General features: G+C 40.4%; 1 protein-coding gene across 1 annotated transcript; it reads right to left on the bottom strand.

Moving 5' to 3' along the window:
- Positions 1–2204: 2204 nt before the first annotated feature.
- Positions 2205–20403, bottom strand: SEC61A1 (SEC61 translocon subunit alpha 1). Its single transcript, XM_089521420.1, has 12 exons — positions 20252–20403; positions 15577–15644; positions 14682–14747; positions 14513–14591; positions 12090–12221; positions 11858–11967; positions 9705–9858; positions 8526–8686; positions 7306–7503; positions 6145–6336; positions 4796–4872; positions 2205–3613 (listed from the first exon to the last, which is right to left on the bottom strand). Exons 1-12 carry the CDS (start codon positions 20256–20258, stop codon positions 3427–3429), a joined length of 1431 nt encoding a protein of 476 aa, XP_089377546.1. The 5' UTR covers positions 20259–20403; the 3' UTR covers positions 2205–3426.
- Between the last annotated feature and the right edge of the window lie 1161 nt (positions 20404–21564).

The raw sequence follows: 21564 nt of genomic DNA, 5'->3' as shown, positions 1-21564 counted from the left end.
TTCATTTCACACAAACGGAGTTGAACATGTACTCAGTGGGTGGAGAAGATCCCATTAGGCTCAGACAAAAGCAAACTGCTTCAGCCTCTCCTAGGTTGTCCGTCCTTCCTTATTAATACCTTTTGCCATCTTGATCACATTCTGGTGTTGCTTCGCGACGTGTGTCCCAGTTTTTATCTCTAAAATGTTGGAGGGTATGGGCTAGGTAGAAATACAGGTGAGCTAACGCCAGAGGAATAGCAAGCATAGCACCATCAGACATTACATAGCAACTTTCAAAATATGCTCCACTTCTTGCTTCTCTATGGACCACAAAACAATCTACAGACAATAACGCAGATCAGTTTCATTTGTTTGCAACTGAAGCGGCATAAAAGAATTTGAAACTGCAATAAAACAGCATCCTCTAGTGGATACTCACGTGCTACAATTTGAATGTTGCTTTCAAGGATATCTTAAGCAGTACAATCCCCGACGTTTAGAAATCCTCTTAACCCACATATAGTCCTAGTTTGAACAGATACTGGTCAGCCCTCCCTTTGCCCCCTTATGAAATATCTTACAGAGTCATTCTTTGAACTCTCATTCGCCAAAGTACCGTTTTATTCAGGGAAAACACATGTAAAAACTGGGCATTCTCATCTATTTAGCAATAGCAGAGGGAAGAGTGGAGAATGTAAAGCATACTCAGAATGCAAGAAAAAGGGTGATTGCAAAGCAGAACCTCACTTCTGCCTCATCATGAACATATTGGAACATTTTTGCAAAGCAGTCCTGGCTCTTTCCCAGAGGCATCATTCACACAGTGACCTTCTGAAGGACACAAGTTGCAATGACAGAACAAATTCTGTCATCCTTCAGCTCTCAGGAAAACTGATGCAGACTTGACAAAGGTAACAGAGAATTGGCCAAGCACCCCTGCCTAGTAAAAGGGATACAGCAGCTTATACAGAATTCAAAGATATAGCCCTAGTATCTAGAGATCTTGTAGCACCTTTGAGACTTACTGAAAGAAATTGGTGAAAGTTCATGCTGCCAACTTCTTTCTTTCAGTTAGTCACAAAGGTGCTACAAGATCTCTCTACATACTGAGCCTATAGAGTTGTGCTATTATCTCTATGAAGCAGCTAAAAGACTAAAGGAGGGGTTACACACTTAAAGAGCTGTCTTAGGCATCCTTAAATCAGAAGCTGGGTCTTATGTGCAGAAACTGCCAGGAAGGGACTGACAAAATCACCTATTCTTTGCTAAAGAAAACCATAGGAAATCCCCCTCTCTCACAAAGACAAACAAAACTATCCAGGATTACAGCCTTCATTATGTTTCAAACCACACTGAAGATTTCCAGCAATTACACCTTGGCACTTAAGTCCTGTAACTGCCCCACCCCACTTTACTGTATTCTTGAGTTAAAAAACAAACAGTAGGATTAATGGATCTACTTCAGTTGTGTACAAGCTAAGACTGTTTTTCTTAAAATTGTTTCTGAAGTGTTTTTTTCCTTCAAACCACAAAGCCTACCAATGTTTTAATTGTGGTTCCTCTCACAAGAGAAGACCTGGTGATGTGTCATGCTGTATCCTGCAGTTATATAAGTCAAGGACCACAGTTGTCGTAAAATAGGTTTTGTTCCCAAACGGTGCAATGGATAGAATCTTCCTTTGTACAAACCACTTTGCTTACTGCTAACTTAATACTACCATGTTCATTTTCTTGTTTTGCTTTGACCCCTCAGCTCTAAAAAAAAAGTGTTATTCACTTGATGTTTAAAGAATGTGTGTTTGTAACAGTATCACACAAGACTTTGATATTAACCTTTCTCCACTTATAGCCATACTTCTCCACTCCAGTATCTATAACTCATGAGTACTTCTGAGATTTGTCATATGCTGCAGTAATTTATTTGATCAGTCTCTTCCATTTTGTTGCTTTTATGTTTTCTTAGTGCATGACCATTCTACTGTGCACTACTTGAACTGTGTGGCTCACCTGCCAAGAGCTGTGCTGCTTGGTTTTCTCAGAAGTTTAACTGCCAGGATACTTTTAATTCCTGCATATCCCTTATCTAGGTATAAATCTTTAGATTTTAAAAGTCTGGCAGGCAGATATAGCCCTTTTTAACAGAATCCCTGCCAAGGGAGGGGAGCTGGGGAGAGACACCAGGGCCGGTATGATTTTAATAAAGGGAGAATTTGCTTACAGACTTCCTGTTACACCAAATATTTTTATTTGGTCCTATAGCGCATACACAAATGCTTTCACAGCCACTGATATATCCTAAAAGAAGTTGAGTCTTTAAGGAATTTTTAGAAGGCATGAAATTCATTAAAGACTTTTATGGCTACTTCTCCTGTTTGGTAGGTGTTGTCTCAAACACAAGCAAGAACCATTAAAGTCTCCAGAGATGTGCTGTCATGGCACCCCCGTTAGGCTGCAAAAGCACAAATGTCCTTTAGAGATGGGAAAGGTATTTCTATGCAGACAATAAAGTGCAGAATGTGTAGCTGCTTTTCCAGAAAAATTGGTAGGAAAAAGTAATATAAATGTTTTATCAGATATAGTTTCTGCGTACTTTTCCATGAACAGGTAACTCAGTATTCATGTCTGCTAGATTAGAAAGCAACATGACAGTGCATAAGGACTTGCAAAAAGTATGGTGACCTCCAGGACTAATGCACTGAACAGTTCTTCTCAGGATAGTTTTTTTAAAGACAACCATGAAGATCCATCAAGAAAACACCAGTCTTCCTCTGTGACATTGCTTGTATAAGGACTGTGTCTGTTCCATTTTGAGACATTATTTCTTCCCACAAAGTATTCTGCTATTTCAGTTGACAGATGGAGCATATTGTACCCTGTAGAAGTGAGGCAACAGTTTGAAGCCAACAGTCTGCACTTAAACACAAGACCCAGAGTACTCGAAGGCTCTAATATGTGGTGCCCTGGGAGAAGAATGAAGACATGGGTTTACAACAAATAATGGATAGGTATTGGGGAGGAGTGGGAAGGAAATCTCCCCCTAGTGAAGAGACAGACAAGTTGCAACAATTAAACTTTTGTCCCTCATGTATATATACACTGAAACCAAAAAGGCTTCAGCAATTCAGGGATATGATTGGGGTGAGTAGAAGAGGCGAAGAAACCCACCAAACTACATACGATTGAGTAGAATTGTTTCAAATAATAAGAACAAAAAATTATTTTCTATAAAGGTTTTTTTGCACATTTTCCAGCGATTTATAAAACATCAACTGAATACTAACAAAGTTTGAACCAAAGGAATGTGCTTTGGGAAACATTAAAATAAAGTGTTCCAATTAAAGCAATGTGCCCATGTTACTGTGTCGCTGTTAATCGTTTTCATCTGATTTTTTTAAAATCCTGGAACACTCTTCACCCTCCCCTAGGGTCCACAGGACAATGTATTTAGAAGAGAAGTGCTCCCATGCTGCCAACTTCGCTCTGCTCCTTTACAAAGATTTCGAAGTACTGATAAATGATAGTGACAGCCAACAAGATTCCAGTGCCTGAGCCAATTGCCCCAAGGAAGTCTGCCAGCACAGAGAGGGCGCCAATGCAGAGGCCACCAAACGCAGCAGCTGTAGGAATGTATCTGACAAGAGACACAATGAAGCAGGAAAATTTAGTTAGACCAAATGTTAAGGAAAAGTTATCAGAATCAACTACAAGCATAACCACCACAGAACATTCTTACCAGGACAACATCCAGAGCCAGTGGAAACAACCATTCCAGATACAAAGTCTAGATCAATGGAGAACCTGAAGCCCTGTGGCTAAATCTGGTGTCTTCTGGGGCTTCCAAGAGGGCTACATACCCTTCCCTGTGACACCATTTGTTGATTTCCCAGCCTTTGTTGTGATTTTCCCCCACTCTAAGTTGCTGTAATTTTAGTAAGCTTTAAACTAAACTAGGCTGGATAGTTTTGGTTTTACCTTTGTTGCCATGCCCACCACTGGGCATTGTAGTCACCAAGAACGTCTCTGAAGTTAAAATTGACCCTTGGGCTCAACAAGGTTACCTTATCTTTGCCTAGGACTAAGTAATTAAGTCAGTGGCAGAATACTGGACAGGTTATGTGTGTTTTAAAGTCCCACCTGCTTGAGTGCCACATGATGCCCAAGACAGATATATTCTGTTTGAAGTATGCACAAAGATTGACTTAAGTGTAAATGGGGAATAATGCTGTCACACAAACACCATGCACATGCATCTTTTTATGCATATATGTGCTTAATGTTTGTACATCTCCCAATCCCATTTACATCATGTACAGACTCTCACATTTAGATTTAAGCCGGAAGGTTGAGGTTATCGTGCTACATGTTTTGCAATCTACCCTGGAAACCTTAATGGATGAAACATGAGAAATAAATGCATCGAATAAACAGACAAATAAATCCCAAAGAAACAATGGCATATATATATTCTACAACACTTGGGCAGTTCAAATAAATATGCATTTATCTATGAATCACAGAATAGATATTACCACAGAATTTCTAGAAAAATCAGGAAACTAGTTCCGACTTCCTCTAGCTCAGGATTTACCTTTTTTTAAAGTTAGCAAACTACAGGGGCTAGAAGCTTTTCCCTTGTAAAACTTAAACAGGCATTAGAAATCTGAAGGGAGTTTTTATAAACTGATCTCTTAATGGAATGCAAGAATCTAGTAGGGTACAAAATAATTTACTTCCAGTATAGCCCCTCCAGAAGTAACCATACATTTAGTATACACTGAGTAGTATAACGGATCTGCACAGACTTGTAACTCACCTGTTGAGTTCATGAACCATGGAGGTTTCTCTGTGACCCCGCATAACCATCTGTTGTTCCTTCAGTTGCTTAGCAACCTGAAATAGCCAAAGTAAGGGAGTACAGTCTTTTTTTAGATCAAATAATAAGACTAAATCTGCCTATAAACCAGAAATCTCAGCACTCCTCCATTTAAGAAATATTAAACAACACAATATCTATAAATAAATGATATACAGGGTGATTCAAAAAGAATGGTGAAAAGTAAAGATGTTCTTATTCAGTTCTGCACCATTCTTTTTGAATCAACCCAGAAAGATTGATGCAAGGCAAGTTTCTATATGCGGTCTATGGAAAAGACAGCCTCTTTTCAAGTTAGCTTAGAGTTCAAGATATTGAACTACTCCAGGATAGCAGGGAGAAGGAGTATTATAAAGTTAAGTGATATTTAACATCAACTTGTGAAAATTAAAGCAAAAAGTCCCAGGTTCAATGTCCAGGTATGCAAACAAAGAATTCCTATCCTAGAGTGCTACTGCTAATCAGGGGAGCCTCCCACAACCTCATTTCCTCCAGATGTGCTGAACGACAATCTACAACCAGCCCGGTGTTCTAGGAATAACTTGAAGAGCCAATCCAACACATCTGTCTTGGACCATAGGTTAAGGAGAAGGCTGGTCCAGACAATACTGTGATAAATGGAACAATGTATGAAGATGTTTCCAGTGTTCTTTGTCAAATCTGAACCTTCCAGAGGTTTCTTTTCCCTTTACACTGGTGCCTCGGGATACGAAATGATCGGGTTACGAAATTTCCGGGATACGAAAAAGTTGGATTGGCAAAAACTGTTTCGGGTTACGAAATATTTTTCGGGTTACGAAATTCATTTCGGCGCGAAATTCAAATGCTGCAAAGTGCAGCTATAGGCTTTCCAGTGCTAACGGAAAGCCTTCTCGGGTTACGAAATTTTCGGGTTACGAAAGGAATGGCGGAACGAATTAATTTCGTAACCCAAGGCACCAGTGTATAGCAAAAAGCATGTTGGAGAGAGAACTGCACCTCCTGCGAGGCAACAAAGCAGGGGAAACATTGGCCTGTTACAGACAGCCAAAATAAAGCTGCTTCGAGTCACAGTGGAGGTATGGTGTTTCAATGATGCATGCGTCCTAAGAGTCCAGAAGTCGCACGAAAGCCTAAGGACTGGAGCGTGGCTTTGGTGTGGCTTCCAGACTCTTAGGACGCATGCATCATTGAAACACTGTATCTCCACTGTGACTAGAAGCAGCTTTATTTTGGCTGTCTGTAACAGGCCACTGTTTCTAAGGTGGAAGAACAAAGCATCCATAGGTGAGGGAATGTTGTTTACTTACATCTTTGGCAGAAGAGCCAGAGACTTCAATCCATGTCTTAGAGAAGAAAGCACAAGAGCCCAACATAAACACAATATAAACGACTGCGTGGACAGGGTCTTCTAGTACCGAACTAAAAGATTCAGGAGGTGACAAGTAGTAACACAGCCCACCCACGGGATATGAACGGGCAGGACCTCCAGATGAAGTATCCTGGAATGAAAGCAGACAGTTTTCAGGTACTAGATGGAACTATTTTAATAGCTATTATGCAGCTGATAAAGACAGTGGTCACTTCACTTAGGAAAAGTCATTAGAGCTACTGCAACAGAACATGGCTCCTGTGGAACATGCCATGCAAATCATTTACAGAGACAGGGGTACAATTTCAGGAAATTTTGAAGCTAAGGGGAAAAATTGGCATTTTCTTTGGAAAAAATTGAAATTCTTAGAAAAAAACCAGAAAAATTTGCAAGTTACTTGGTTACTTTAGGAATATAAAACATTTTGTATATAACTTTGGTTTGCACAAAATTACTATAAGCTATAAAAAGTACAGCTACTGCAAAAAATACAATTAATAATTACTTTTCTTTTTCTTGTTACAAGTGGAGCTATGAGGTCATAAACTGTCAGCAACACATGAAATGAAAAACTTACAAAAATAAAAACCACAGAACCATCAATATTTATTTAAAAACTAAAATAATTATTTTGTCTCTAGACTTTCCACAGCATCAGGATGACTTAAAGCACTCATTTCCATAATAAGAACTGACAAAAGGAAACCAAGACCAGGAATGGCAATGAACTGAAACCATACACCTGCATGGAAGTTTTCCTGTTATATAGATTTTATAAATACTTTTGGAAAAGTAAGTAAATGAACAAATATCCATATATTTATTTCTCCCTGTGAGAAAAAAATTCCACAATCCGTTTTTCAGGGAAAAAACACTGGCTTCCCTGCAAATTTTTCCACTCTTTCCCCATGATCTCACACTTCTGCTTACAGCAAAACTGTATGCATATCCACTCAGAATATGCCTCACTGAATTCTATGAAATTTATTCAGTGCCATATTGCACACCAGCCTCAGCCTTCTCACAGCCATACACCTCTGCAGGTATATTTTCATTGTTGCAAAATATATGGTAAAGCACATCATAAGTTGATACTCACCGACCAAGTACCTAGCAGGCTAACTAACAGGTTGCCACTGAAACGAGCAGAGAGCATCTGCGATATAACATACAAGTTGGACACCAGCGCAGATTGGAGAATGATGGGAATGTTGGAGGTGTAGAAGAGTTTGATGGGATAAGTATTGTACTGGCCACGGTAGCGGGCAGATTTTATAGGGAGGTCCACTCTGAAACCCTGCAGATCACAAAAATGAGAGTTAAATACAATCCAGCATACAATCCACACACAAATTCTTAAAGAGAAACTTTTAAAAATATTATCAATATTTTCAATTAAGCAAAAAGTAACATTTCATGGATGCTTAGGAGGATATTAATACTAACATAGATTAAGAACACTTGTTAAGGTCTGTATTTCAGATGGGAGGCTCAGTTTTTATGCCAGTTATGTGAGCGTGGTTTTCCACAACTGTACATGGAATAGCCATTGTTTCCAAGGAACTTACTATCTAAAATCAATGTCAAAGCAAAAACAAACAAATAAAACACAAATAAAACAAAACAAAACAAAAAACAGCTGGGGAAATGTTAGCTGGATGGCAGTTAGGAAAGATTATGAGGGTAAGTCAAAGGTCATATAGAACTTGTGTCTGAAGGAAGAGTAAGCAGGTATAATGGAAATTTATGGCATTTCAGCAATTAGGACAGAATGTGCTTTCAGAAAGGAAGTGTTGTATATAAGAGCCAAAAAGCGAGAGTGTCAGGAGGCGGCAGGGGAAGGGAACAGGAGACTTTCAGTAGGCTAAGGATCTGGAAGAAGCAAAGGCACAGGCATAGCTATAATAAGAAATGTGACACCCAAGATAAGGTGGGTTGAAACTGCAGGTAGCTTTTAAAAAAGGACAAGGGGCAACAGAGGATTTCTGTTTGCCCAGCATGACTGCCTCTTCCTCTGCTCTTCCTGAAAATGAACATTTCATTTTACCAATAGTATCCATTCTGTTGAAAGGAAACCAATTTGAAATAATACACTGAGTGTGGAAGGGACTGGGAAACAAATGCAGCAATCTGAGGAAGGAAGTCATATGGTCAGAACAACAAAAAGATCAAACTATTTGGCCACAGAGTTTGGGACAGAAATGAGTCAAGGTGTGAAGAAAGGAGCACCAGAGGGGAAAAATCTGTGGTAAGAGATGATCAGAACATGACTTCTATTTTACTGCCTGGTTTTAAACACCATTCTATGATTCTGCTTACCTGGAAGTAAATGACAACAGCAAAGACAAATATGGTGGCAATGAGGTTCATGAGATTGGGGAGGTTCTGACGATAAAAGGCTTCCCTGAGAGCTCTGACTTTATCTGTGCGAGTAGCCAGCAGATGGAACAGGGCAATGATGGCTCCTTCAAATTCCATGCCTTAAATGAGCAAGTGTAAATGAGATGGTCAGTTCCAAATAACTTGATACTTCACTTCACTTATTTGCTTTTTAAAATTGGTCATGTAAAAAAGCTTGCTTAGAAGGCATCTCTTGTACCTCAGATGCTCCCAATGACACACGCAACGATCAGTCAGCAGCAATTTTCATGGTTTTAGAAATAGTTTTCCATCCGCATCAACAGTAGTTGATACATTGCATCTTGTTAAGAAATGTGCATTGCAAAGCAGGAGCCGTATCTGCACATATCACTGGGAATCCCCCACTGCAAGCTAGCTCTTTTGCTGAAGTTTAAGGAGATACTAAATGGATTCTTATAACAAGGAACAGATATGAAAGAGCAAACTGACAACCCCAGCATTACATTATCACCTATTTTGAGCTAGTTTCTTATGTACTTATATGTCAATTTAAGCTACATAAATTTAATAATGCATTAAGCATCACCACAATGTAAGACTTGAAGTTGGCTGGTATTTCTATAGAAGAAATCACTCTAAACTTTGGATTTACAACAGACAAGTATATTCTATGCTTAATTTTGCATATAAAAGGCAAACGTCAGATGAATGGTTCCTGGGCTTAATGAAAGTTCAGTAATGCTAACAGGACATACATGAGAAATATGCATTACTTTCTCCAGATATCAAAGTTTTACATCATGTACAAATTAAATGGGACCTACAACAAAGGATCCATTCCCAGATACTGACCTACAAAGTATTACAAGCTGTTAAAGACTCAAGCAAATCTGGTCTGTAACCCCATCCACCCCCACTTCCACTGACACTTGACATATCATGACTCCTGGGAAGAGTCACATGTTCAGTCCTCCACTGGGCTCTGTTGATATGTGGATTTTAAAATTACACTTCAGCATACCAATTTCTCTCTCACTTCTTAGTTTTAGTTTAAATTCTATTTCCACCGGGGTAAGGAGTTCATTATTAAAGGGACTGATATATGTCCATCCAAGAAATACACATATATGATGATACCTCGCCCAGTGTTCACTGTAGTTGGACTGAAAGCCTTCCATACAATAGTCTCACAGATGTTAGTGGCAATGAAGAGGGAAATTCCAGAACCAAGACCATATCCCTTTTGGAGAAGTTCATCCAGGAGAAGAACTATCAACCCAGCAACAAAAAGCTGCAAGAACAAATCAGAATGATTAATTTTGGCATAATCACAACCAAAGATCTCATGCCTATTAATTCATATCAATGCAGTCCCTTTTAGTGAGATATTTGCGTGGCAATTTTTCTCAAGCAAAGGTTTGACCTGAGGAATCTTAATACTACTGTTTACAGTTGTCCCTCCGATTTTGCAGACTTGAAGTCCACATCCCTCAGAAATACGTGAGGGGCAAGCAGAGGGCAGCACAATGGGGGCGAGGCGTGCCGGAGATGGCACGTGCAAAAGTGTGCTGCCATTGGAGTCAATAGGAACTCCAATATCAGGGATTTTCCAATAGGAGGGGCAACTGTATTTTGGTATGTTGAAATATAACTACACCCTTCTGTGAGATTTGTAAAGCAGAGCTCCTTGTTTGGAAAGATTACAGTCATTAAGTAAACCCAATTTCTTTAAACTCTTCAAAGGCTAATAGTACCTAAGGGCTCCAACTATCACCGAGAAGTTAACCTAATCATTTAACCTTTCAGAATAGTAACATTTTAGTTCTTTACATGGTTATCAATTGTTTAATCTGGTGTTATATATTACTTTATTGATACATTGTAAAATGCTTGCAATTCTCTGCTAGCTGCGAGGACAGACATTTAATACAACAAATAAATAGGCAGTTACATCACAATAATGATCATGTACTGATAGTTAGGTTGATTTTACATCTAAGAGCTGCTTCTCATCATTAACCAAAGTCTGAATCTTTGTCTTCCTATTTCAACTCCACCACTGTCATTTGAGTCACACTGGCTCGACTCAAAACAGTAACTCTTCAGTGAACCAGATGTAGAAGAGCAGCATACAGAAATTTAGTCTATGTAAAATGAATCTAGTGCTCTGGACACAAAGGTGGGTTACAGACCGCCGAAATGCGGCAGTCTGCTGCCGCCACCGGTTGCTGCATCTGGGAACTGCAGCAGCCAAACGGCGCGGTTCCTGGACGCAGCAAAGAAGGAGCGTGAAAATCGCGCTCCTTCTTGCTCCCTGGAAGAGACGGCGCGAGGCGCTAGCCGCGCACTCGCAGCATCACTTCCGGGGCGCGACGTGCGGATGCAGAGCGTCCGCTACGTCAATATGGCGGCGGCCGTGTGGAACGGCCGCTGCCATTTGTTACGGACTCTGTCCATAATAGGAGTAGGGGCGTCTGGAAGAGACGCCCCTTTTTCAAAATGGGACATCCTAAGGACGTCCCTTATGGCGGTGTGTAACGCACCAAAGATAATGATAAATTTTCAAAACAGATACTGTAACAACCAACACCTATAATGGCATTTTCACTGCTTGTCAACATGGCTATTCCAGTAACAGCGTAACTAAAAACATCTTGCTGGTGCTGCAAAGCCAGTGCAAGGGAACTTTCTTCCCTTTTCACTCAGTGGTGCATGAAAACTATCTGGTTTCACAGTCCCCTGAATCAAGGCTGTGGTGGGATAGGGAGATTTGACAGAAGCAGTTCTGCCAGCACATGTTACTTTAAATTAGGGCATTTTGTCAGGCCCCCTGTCCATTCAGTTCTCCTTTGGCAATCCTGTGCCAATATAGCCCAGGAGCCAATCTGAAGCAGGGCAGAACAGTGTTAAATCATCCTCTGTTCGCACCTTACACCTAAAGTTGTTACAGATTCAGTTCCTGGCTGCCATGCCAACAGCTATTACAAGCTGATCTTCATGAATATATTGATGCATCTAAAAGTGGTCTAGGTAACACAGGTTTCCAATATACAGAGATATGTGTCCACCACAGGGAATGTTTTGTTCAATAACAAAGCCAGATGCCTGGCAAAAGCATTCCAGATTCAATTAAATTCTTGCTGAGTTAGTTGAGGATAAAGCTGTTTGCAAGAAAACTCTTGTTTATATCTATTAAAATGCAAGTGTCTTTACAGACCTGACTGCACTTTATAGATTACTATAAATCCTGAAGTGCAACCTGATAAATTGTACAATATAAAAAAAGTTACCTGAATGGTGATTAGCAGACAGATTCCTGCTCCCATCTCTGAAGGGTCTCCATACATCCCAGTCATTACATACACAATAGACTGACCAATGGTGATGATCATGCCAAACACTGGGGAATGAAGTCAGAAGGGGGGAAAGCTAAATTAAACTTGTTTCCGATTCCACTGTCAGCATCTCCACAGGTATTAGCCAATTTGGAATTTAAGCTCTTTAACACTGCCTGCTACTTACATTTCTGTGCGCCATTGAAGAGAGCTCTGTCTTTTGGCGTATCCCCAACTTCAATTATTTTGGCACCAGCCAGCAACTGCATGATGAGGCCAGAAGTGACAATGGGAGAAATGCCCAGCTCCATCAATGTGCCTGTTGGAAGTGGAAATCAGAGTGACACACCAGACAGGAAGAGAGAGAAGAGATTAAAAAAAAAAAGGTGGGGGAGGGGGACAGCGTTACTGCCAAACCCTCTCATCACTACTTAGATAACTCATGCCTTTGGCACTCTCTAGTCAATCAGAAGGAGGGGGAAGCATTCAGATTTGCAGTTAAAAGTCTATTCTTTGCCATTTTCCAAATGATACATCACTCTGTGTCTTTATACCATGGGCACCTCACTGGTGGCCATCCTAGCAATGCAAGCTGAAAGCTGCATGGGAAGGTAAGCCTCACTGCCCTATTTTTGAAATGTAATCTTTTCTAGTTTAGTAGCACAGTAAAGCAAAGCACTTAGACATAAGGAAACAGGGCTAAATATACCTAGCCAACAAACAGACAGATATTGCTTCAAGTCAAACATTAATAACAATGTATGTGAACAACTCTGGATACTTGAGATATACACTAAGGGGCTGTACAGACAGCCCAAAAGGAGCGGCTTTGTGCTGCCCCTGGATGCGCAGGCTTGGGAATGCAGCAACCGGATGCCACGCCCCCAACCCACTGGAAAAAGAAGCTCCGAAAAAGAACTTCTTTTGCTGGCGCCACAGGAGCACCATAAGGGTTGCAAGGCGCCCTCATGGCACTCCCCATGCATGGCGTTGTTTGTGCATCATGGCATGCCCCGTGTAAACAGCAGTGCACCAATATGGCACCCGCAGCATGCGGTTGGGCTTGGGAGCAAATGCTCTGACCTACCGAGCCCTAATTTTTTGCCCCAGGTCGGTGCAAATCTGTACTGGGCCTATCTTCCTAAGAACTTTCTACCGGGGCATGTTCAAGAAAATCATTTCAGAGAGGATCCTCTATCCATCAATCATTCCATTTTACTGGGTAAAGAAGAAAAGGAAAACAGAGCCATACTACTGGCGCTACTGAAAACACAGCAACTTTAAATCTAACAATCTCTCCACTTCTTAATCTAACAATGACCAGTCAGAATTCATTAGATCTAAGCACCAGTACTGAATTTGTTTTTTCCTGCTTCCTTTCTATTCTCTATCTTTTTTGTGATACGTCTTTTAATTCTAAGACTAAGGAAAGAGATTAGCTTACTATAATCTTGAGCCACTCTGGCAGCCACTCTTTATCTTGAAATGCAAGGTAACGAAAATGCTTCTAATCACTGGCGTCACTAGGGGTGTGTGGCCTGAAACAGGTGACACCCTAAGGGCGGGTAACTCCAGTGCTCCTCAAACACCAACCTTTTGGCAGAAATGGGCTGTGACATTCATCTGTTTCCCTTTAAAATGCTTTAAAAGATGGTGGGAGTGGGGTGAAGCTCAGTGGGGAAGAAAGGAGATACCCCAGAATTTTTTTAAAATTCAAATTTCAAAATTTAATTTTTTAAAATCTAATTTTTTTAAAAAAATTCTTTTTAAATTTTCTGTAAAAACATCACATTTTAACAAAATCTTCACTATACAAATGTAAATACATATAGGTTGTGCATATGATATTGTAATTTGAAGGTATAAATTTAATTTTGCTAGTTGTTTATGTCACAACTATTAGCATTACACTCAGTGCTATATGGAAATTATGATTTACAAGTAACATCAGTGCAAAAAAGCATTGCTAAGGATTCTGTATGGTGTAAAGCGGTAGGAGGTCAATGGAAGGGTGACACTATGAGTTACCGCACCGGGTGACATCAACCCTAGGGATGCCACTGCTTCTAATATATATGTACATTCAAATCTTGGCCTAAATCCAATTGCTAGTTCCTATCAGAACAGATCCACTGAGTCAAAAGGTTTTAACAACAATACAGCTCAAGTAGCCATTGGATTTAGACTCATCTGAGCCACAAATTCCCTTGTTGAGAAGCTATTATCTCTCACACAAAGTCATATACGCACCAGCAATATGGTGATAATGTTCACCTGCATTGCAGAATTATTGTAAGGGTGTCTGAGACACTGTTTATGAACTTGAGATTTGCAAAGTATTTTATTCTCAGCATCATCGTAACACTACAACATCATCACCACCACCACAATAGAGAACTGCAATATCAAGGCTTTGATTTAACCAAAGTTACGCAAGCTTAATCACCACTGCGACTGGAAAGTTGGTCAGCTGAATCAACTCTCCTGCTAAAGTCAGTGGGACCTTGAAGTGCTTAATTTAGGAAAATAACTCCATTGATTTTGATACACTATATACCAATATGAAACCTTTCAGCAGAGAGAAACATTTGCTAAGGAAGCAATTCTTACCTCTGTTTGAAGCCAGAATAACTCTCATCCAGTAGAAAGGATCTGCTGAGTCTGAAGACATAATACCAAATAAAGGAATCTAAATTTCAAAGAGAAAGCAAGTAACATTAACACAGGTTTGCTCCCCACAACTGGTTTTAAAAGAAGGCTTGGAATATCATATACATACCTGGCAGCAAACCAAAAAGATGAAGAGGGTGATAGCAGTCCATAGTACCTTTTCTTTGAATTGGATCTATAGCAGAGGATGAAATTATAGAAATTACTGTCAACACTTTTTCCAGGAAAGAAATACAAATGGAACATAAGCTTAAAAAAAAAAGCATAACCAGGATTTCAGACAAAAAAATAAATTGCCACCCAACACACATTAAAATTACATTTGTTTCTGGGAAATGCTCCTGCCTGGTGATACTAATGTCACTTTCTACCAGTGTGCTTTATGAACATTCATACGTCAACAGATGAAGGTAATATATGGTAAGATTCTGAAACCAATACACCTTTGTTCATTCTCTACCACTTTTCAGGAGACCTCTGGTTGTGGGAGGCTGCACCCCTGGCTTCTCAGGAAGAAGATCACAACAAAGGGAAAACCTAATGGGCCCAATTAACCAGCCAAAACAATAAAAATTGTTAACAGCTTGCTTTCCTCCTCTCTATCAGATAGAATTCTTCCCACCAAATACCAGTTATCCTCACACCACAGAAGTGAAAGGAACAACTCTATCATTGACTTGAGGAACAAGGACTGCTGGACCAGTTGTAGAACATCAAGGCTACTACTAAGGTAAGATCAGCAAGCCCCAGCTACATACCAGTGTATTTACAAACAACTTATTTCCTTACTCTAGCATGTTAAAATACTACCCTTTTCTACCTGTTTTGTTTCCCTTATTCATAGAGTCATTCTTTAAAGTCTGGCAGCAGGCTATATAGCTTTAAAAAACGACGCTAATTATTTTAGGAGTATTTTTCTGAAAAAATGTATAAGTAATTCCTCCCCTCATCATCAGATGCAGCAAATATTGTTGTAAATATAAAATTCCACAAAAAATGCATACCTTCCTTTCCGGTTTTTGGATCTCAGGCAAGATAACACAGAAGGGCTTTATTACTTCAAGGAATTTAACTGAAGAAAGTTATGATATTGAGAAAGAGAGAGAGAGAGAGAAACAGCAATAAGTTGACACAAGTAATAGCAACTTCACAAAGAGTCTTAAATGTGAACACCAAACACTTGGGTCCACGTCTTGCTCAGCCACTGCATAAATCAATCACAGTCAAGTGTCTTTCTCTGCCAGAGTTATGACTTAACATTGTTACAGACACATTTCAAACTCCAATTACTCTTTAAGAATCAAACAGTAATCTAATACAGGTTTGTGGCAATATGGATATTTGCTAAAAATGTCGTTGTGAGTTTATTTGAGAAATTAGGGAAAATATGATTACAGATATCATGTACAACATATATAATAACATATGGATCTGTTGCAAGATTATGAAGGGAATGACTGGCGAGTGTAGGATTTTTGAAAGCTAGTGCATATGATACTGGGTAAGTAGATGAATTAAAGAGCCTTAATGAGAAATATGGGCATCCAAGTTAGTAACAGGAGTTAGAGATGTTAGCAAAATAAATCACAGACAGTGATTAGCTAGACTCAGGTTAGTTAGTTTGGAGTTAGTTACAATCTGGAGTGAGAGATGTAACCTAGTTTGTTAGGGTCAGTCACAATTTAGTTTTATAAAGTAAGTCATCTTTAACTTTATGTTGAACTTCTGTTTAATAAAATTTTTTATTATTCACACATATACCCCTGAGAACAGTACGCAACAAGTTATTGAAATGCCTGAATTCAGACACATAGTGTCTGTGGTGACAACAGCTATTCAAGGGTAATGGTGTCCAGTGGAAAATCAGATGAAAGTCTCACATAGGAACCACGGGGCATCAAGAAGGTGCCTAGATCTGATGCCATAGCAATGGAACAGGAGGAGGTCCTCACATTTAGTGGATAAGCAGAAACCCTCACAAGGTCATCATTAGTCCTCTTCCCTTCCTTGAGATGAAGATTACATACAACTATACATTCAAATCCCTCACCTACAAACCCAATTAATTTTTCAAGAATTGATACCAATTTTAATTGTATCATGTTTAATTCTGTTTTAAGGGGGGATTTGAGACATAATATTGAATGTGGATATTTTAATGTGTTGTGAGCTGCCTCGATTGTCATGTCATAGAAAAGCAGGATAAAAATAAAAGTTTTATTTATTATTTATTATATCATGAAGCAGGGAAGTCAAAAGCAGTCAGCCACTGTCATAGCTAAATAGCCCTTATGAGAAAAGTGGCATACCCAAATAATATATGTTAACCTTTACTTCCCATTAAACACCAAAAATGCCTGTAAAGACACAGTGATATGAACATCAGTGATATCACTCAAAATTACTAGGCAACTCCACAGGCATTAAAGCTACAGTATTTCTTTCAGATCATAGTGGGCTAAATTTGATTGCAAGTCACATCTAGAGTAGACCCACTGAATCAATAGCTGAGTGATAAATCAACATTTATGTAAGCCCTATTAATTCAACAGTGTACTGTAGCTGGCATTAGTAATTAGATTTAGGTTCCAGTGTTAATTGTACAAGGAATCTGGTTGCTGTTTTTTAACTAAGCATGTTACTAATTGTTTGTTTGGTCTCATCTTAGAAAAAAAAAGATGGAACTAAGAAGTCCAACAGAAAGGATAATGTCAGTTAATAAGGAAAGACTGAGCAGTACAGACCAAAATACTAAGAAATTAAAAGTATAAGACAAATTGTGAACAGTATGTCAGTGCAAGCAAATATTTCAATATTATAGAAAGAGAATGAAAGGTGTGAGGATTCTGTAAGGATGAAAAGTACCTACAAATCTTGTTTTACTAAACTAACGAATAAACAAAAACAACAACATTTCATATCAGAGAAATTGAATCGAAAAGTCAACTAAAAATACTGGGGGAGAGAAAGCAACTAGTGACTACACTCACCATATTGCCATGTGGAACAATAGTACAGTCATCCCTCCATATTTGCGGCTTTGATAATTCACGGATTTCATTCATATGTTCTTTCTAGGACTGTCTAGGTCCTCCAGTGCAACTCTGTGGTCAACTTTAACTAAAGGTTGCACTGAAAGACCATTTGTAGCTACTGCAGTGCCATTCTATGGTCAGTGTATGTTGGACATTGACCACAGAGTTGCACTGGAGGACCTAGAGATTCCTAGAGAGCTGTCCTCTCAGGTAAAAACAGTGTTTTTGTTATTGCGGTTTTTCCATATTCACGGGGGTCTTGTTCCCCCTAACCCTAGAAAATATGGAGGGACAACTGTATTACAATCCCAACACTTAACACACATTTCAAAAATCAAGAATATTTTCCAACAAATGCAAGAAACTTAAGGCATTGCTAAAGGGCAGACACATTTATATTAAAGGGATTTGACTAGATGGCTGGGCAGGAGCTTTTCTTGCTGATTAACATTGCCTCTTTATCCGTAAATAGTTGGCAACATATGTGAAAAGGCATGTCTGTCATGGGAAACAGAAGAAAAATGCCTGCAACAAACATTTTTACACAGGAACATTTGGATACAAGTGTAAAACAATGTTAATATGCCATCAGCTATGTTTTATAAAAGAAGGTTTCTGAAGTAGAATACAGTATATTATTATACTTGCAGTTTTAAGAAGTAGTAATAGCACTGCCCAAATCCAAACTGGATCTTATCATCTTGCTCAGTTAATGGCATCTTCTCATATAACAGAATGGGGTACATCTACAGTGGGGAAAGAATGCAGTTTGGCACCACCTTTACCACCACAACTGGGATTTGTAGTTTTGTGAGGCTCCAGCCCTCTCTTTGAGAGAGAAAGCTAAATACCTTGTAAAACTATAAATCCCAGGATCCCACAGGATGGAGCTCCAGCACTTAAAAGTGATGTCAAACTGCATTATTTCTACAGTGTAGATGCACCCTGAGAGAACAGGCACTGAATACCTGAGCCTTCTCTCTCTCTTTCTCTCAAAAACAAAACCAAACCCCTCTTTTGCAAAGGGGGGATGAGGGCAATACTACCTCACTGGCTGCTGTAAGGCTCTGGCCATTTTTGATCCTTAAAAGATTACACCATACACACATTGCTAACACATTTACAGTGTGAGTGTGTGTTGCGTGCCTTCAAGTCACTTCTAAGAAGACCCTATCCCAGGGTTTTCTTAGCAAGATTTGTTCAGAGGAAGTTTACCATTGCCTTCCCCTGAGAGGCTGAGAGAGTGTGACTTGCCTAAAGGCACCCACTGGGTCTCCATGGCTGAGCAGGGACTTGAACCCTGGTTTCCAGACTTGTAGTCCATTACTCAAACCACTGCTGGCTGTCTATATTTACTGAGGGATAGTCATACACACACACACACACACACACACACACACACAGAGCTAGTGTGGCATTGTGGTTTGAGTATTGAACCACGACTCTGCAGACCAGGGTTGAGTTCCCTGCTAGATCATGGAAACCCAATCTGGCCAAGAAAACACTATGGCCTTAGGGTTGCCATATGTCAGGAACAACCTTAAGGCACACAACACACACCAACAACATACATACCCCCTCCCACACACATCATACATATATGTACAGCTGGCTCTGCACATTTGAGGCTTTGACTTTCGTGGCTCTGATTACTCAAGGGTTTGATGAATAGGCTCTCTCTAGGAATCTTTAGATCCTCCAGCGCAACTCTACAGTCAGTGTCTACCAGAAGACGCGCTGGAGGACCTAGAGAGTCCTACAGAGGACACTTCTCTAGGCATCTGCAGGTCCTCCAATGCAATTCTATGGTCAGAATCTGGCAAATAGAGCAGCACTGGAGGACCTGGAGATTCCTAGAGAGCTCTTCTCCCACTTCCACAGGGGACCTGCTCCCCAAACCCCAGCAAATGCAGAAGGAAGGCCCACTGTATATATACACACACAGAGAGAGAGACATATGTAAATGCACAGATGTAGATACATCCACAAGTATGTATATTGACAGACACTATACACACACGCATATATTTACAGATTATATGCACCCACATATGTCATATATACACACACACATAGATTTTAGATATATATACAAACATACATCATATATATATGTATACAGAGAGAGAGAGAGATTTACAGATACACACAAGGACTCACATATATAGACTGTATATTTATATCTAGATATGTGTATGTGTCTATTATACACACATATGTGTGTGTATATATATATGTATATATATCTAGATATTGTGTGTGTGTGTATACACATAAATACATACAGACAGACATTAACAGATACACACAGACACATATATACTGTACATGTACAGCTGGATATTATATACACAGATATTTAGACACACACACACACATATATACACACTGTAGATGTATAGCTAGATATGAGCAACTGTGTGTACATATCTCTCTATGTCTCTCTCTCTCTGGAGAAGCTCTTCTGGGGGAGCCTCGCCCCCTCCTCTCCTGCTCAGGTTTCCATAGCTGCCCAAGGACCCTCGGGGCCATTTTGTCTGGGGCTGGCAGCCTCCTTCCTCCCTCCCTCCCTCCCTCCCAGACCACCCGGAGCCAGGGGCCCTTTGGCTCTCCTTCCCGGGCCTCCCTTCATCGGGACACTCACTCCCCATCTCGGCCGCTGCTCTGTCGACGCGCCAAAGGGAAGCACCAGGCGGCGGCCGCACTGACTGCTTTCTCTCGGAGGGAGAGGGCGAGAAAGAGAGAGAGAGAGAGAGACACGTCAGTTGATTGAGCCTCCTCGGCTTCCTTCCGCTTCCTGCCACGCTCACAGGCAAAGGACACCCGCGCAGGCGCACTTCCGAGGCCCTCGCGCCAGACTACCACTCCCAGCATCCTCTGAGGCTGACGTTCGCCGCGCGTGTGCGTCACGAGGGTTTACGTCGTACGGACCCGGGCCTGTGATTTCTTCCCCAGACAGAGGCGGGGACGTAATGGGCGACGTAACGTCATCAGGCAGGGACGTAATAGGAGGCATGCGTCATCAGCGAGGGACGTTTATGAGCCTGTATGAGTGATAGACCCTTGGCTTGCTGGGAATTGTAGTTCGGTGCTTCCGCCATTTTAAAGAAACACACACAAAAACACTTCAAGGGCGTTTTATTTTAAAAAGTAAATTTTGATTAAAAATAAATAAACAAAGGGCAAGCCAGGTTTTATATGTGGGTTTGTTTGGAACACAGGGCCCTGTTTTAAGGGCTGCAGGAACCAAGCCAACCAGAGCAGGCTGACCAGGGTTGCATCCACACTGGAGAAATAACCCAGTTTGGCACCGCTTTAACTCTTTTCTGGCTCAAGGATATGGAATTCTGGGAGTTGGCGTTTGTTGTGGGACCCACAACATGGGACAGATCCTGTGTGCAGAAACTGAATTTAAACGGGGAAACCCCCACAAAAGCCTGTAGATTTTCAGATGATGTTGGGGTTAACCTGAACAGAGAGCGGACAGAACCTGCAAAAGCAGGTGGCCTTTCACATGACATAAAGGTTATTGAGCATTAATGCGACATTAATCCATACAGAAAGTGGACAAAACCCACTCCTTTTTCCTTTTGGAAAATCCTGAAAGTAAATAGCCGCCAATGAATTCACATCAATGGGAACGGGGCCTCAGAACACTTGTATTGTCAGACGAGTGATACAATAATACCAAAGTTGAGTTCAGTGTGTGCATGAAGTCGTGCCAGAGGAGTTTATCAGACAAACGCAATCATAGGGTTTAACGTTATTGCGTGATAGACTACCACACACAAATTTGGGCAATGGGAAGTCTGTCCAAATGCAATCATGGGGTTTCACATTATCGCGTGAGTGGTGATCACACGCAATTTCGGGCAATGGCGAGCTATTTTTGAGCAATGGGAAGTCAGCTTGAACGCAGTTCACATTCACGTAAATTCTCTGAACTAGCAAATTCAC

Source organism: Sceloporus occidentalis, unplaced genomic scaffold (genome assembly GCF_023333645.1).
Source record: "Sceloporus occidentalis isolate IW3139 unplaced genomic scaffold, rSceOcc1.0.p SCAF_1, whole genome shotgun sequence".
Lineage (NCBI taxonomy): Eukaryota > Metazoa > Chordata > Lepidosauria > Squamata > Phrynosomatidae > Sceloporus > Sceloporus occidentalis.
Note: the sequence above shows the minus strand (reverse complement) of the source record. Positions and strands in the feature narration are given on the sequence as shown.

What these genes read in the sequence shown, in the direction of transcription:
- SEC61A1 (XM_089521420.1), bottom strand. An exon ending in TCCAAAAACCGGAAAGGAAG is followed by an intron (nt 14,748 to 15,576) that starts GTATGCATTTTT and finishes CCTCTGCTATAG; the next exon opens with ATCCAATTCAAAGAAAAGGT. An exon ending in TATTCTGGCTTCAAACAGAG is followed by an intron (nt 12,222 to 14,512) that starts GTAAGAATTGCT and finishes CACTTCCAACAG; the next exon opens with GCACATTGATGGAGCTGGGC.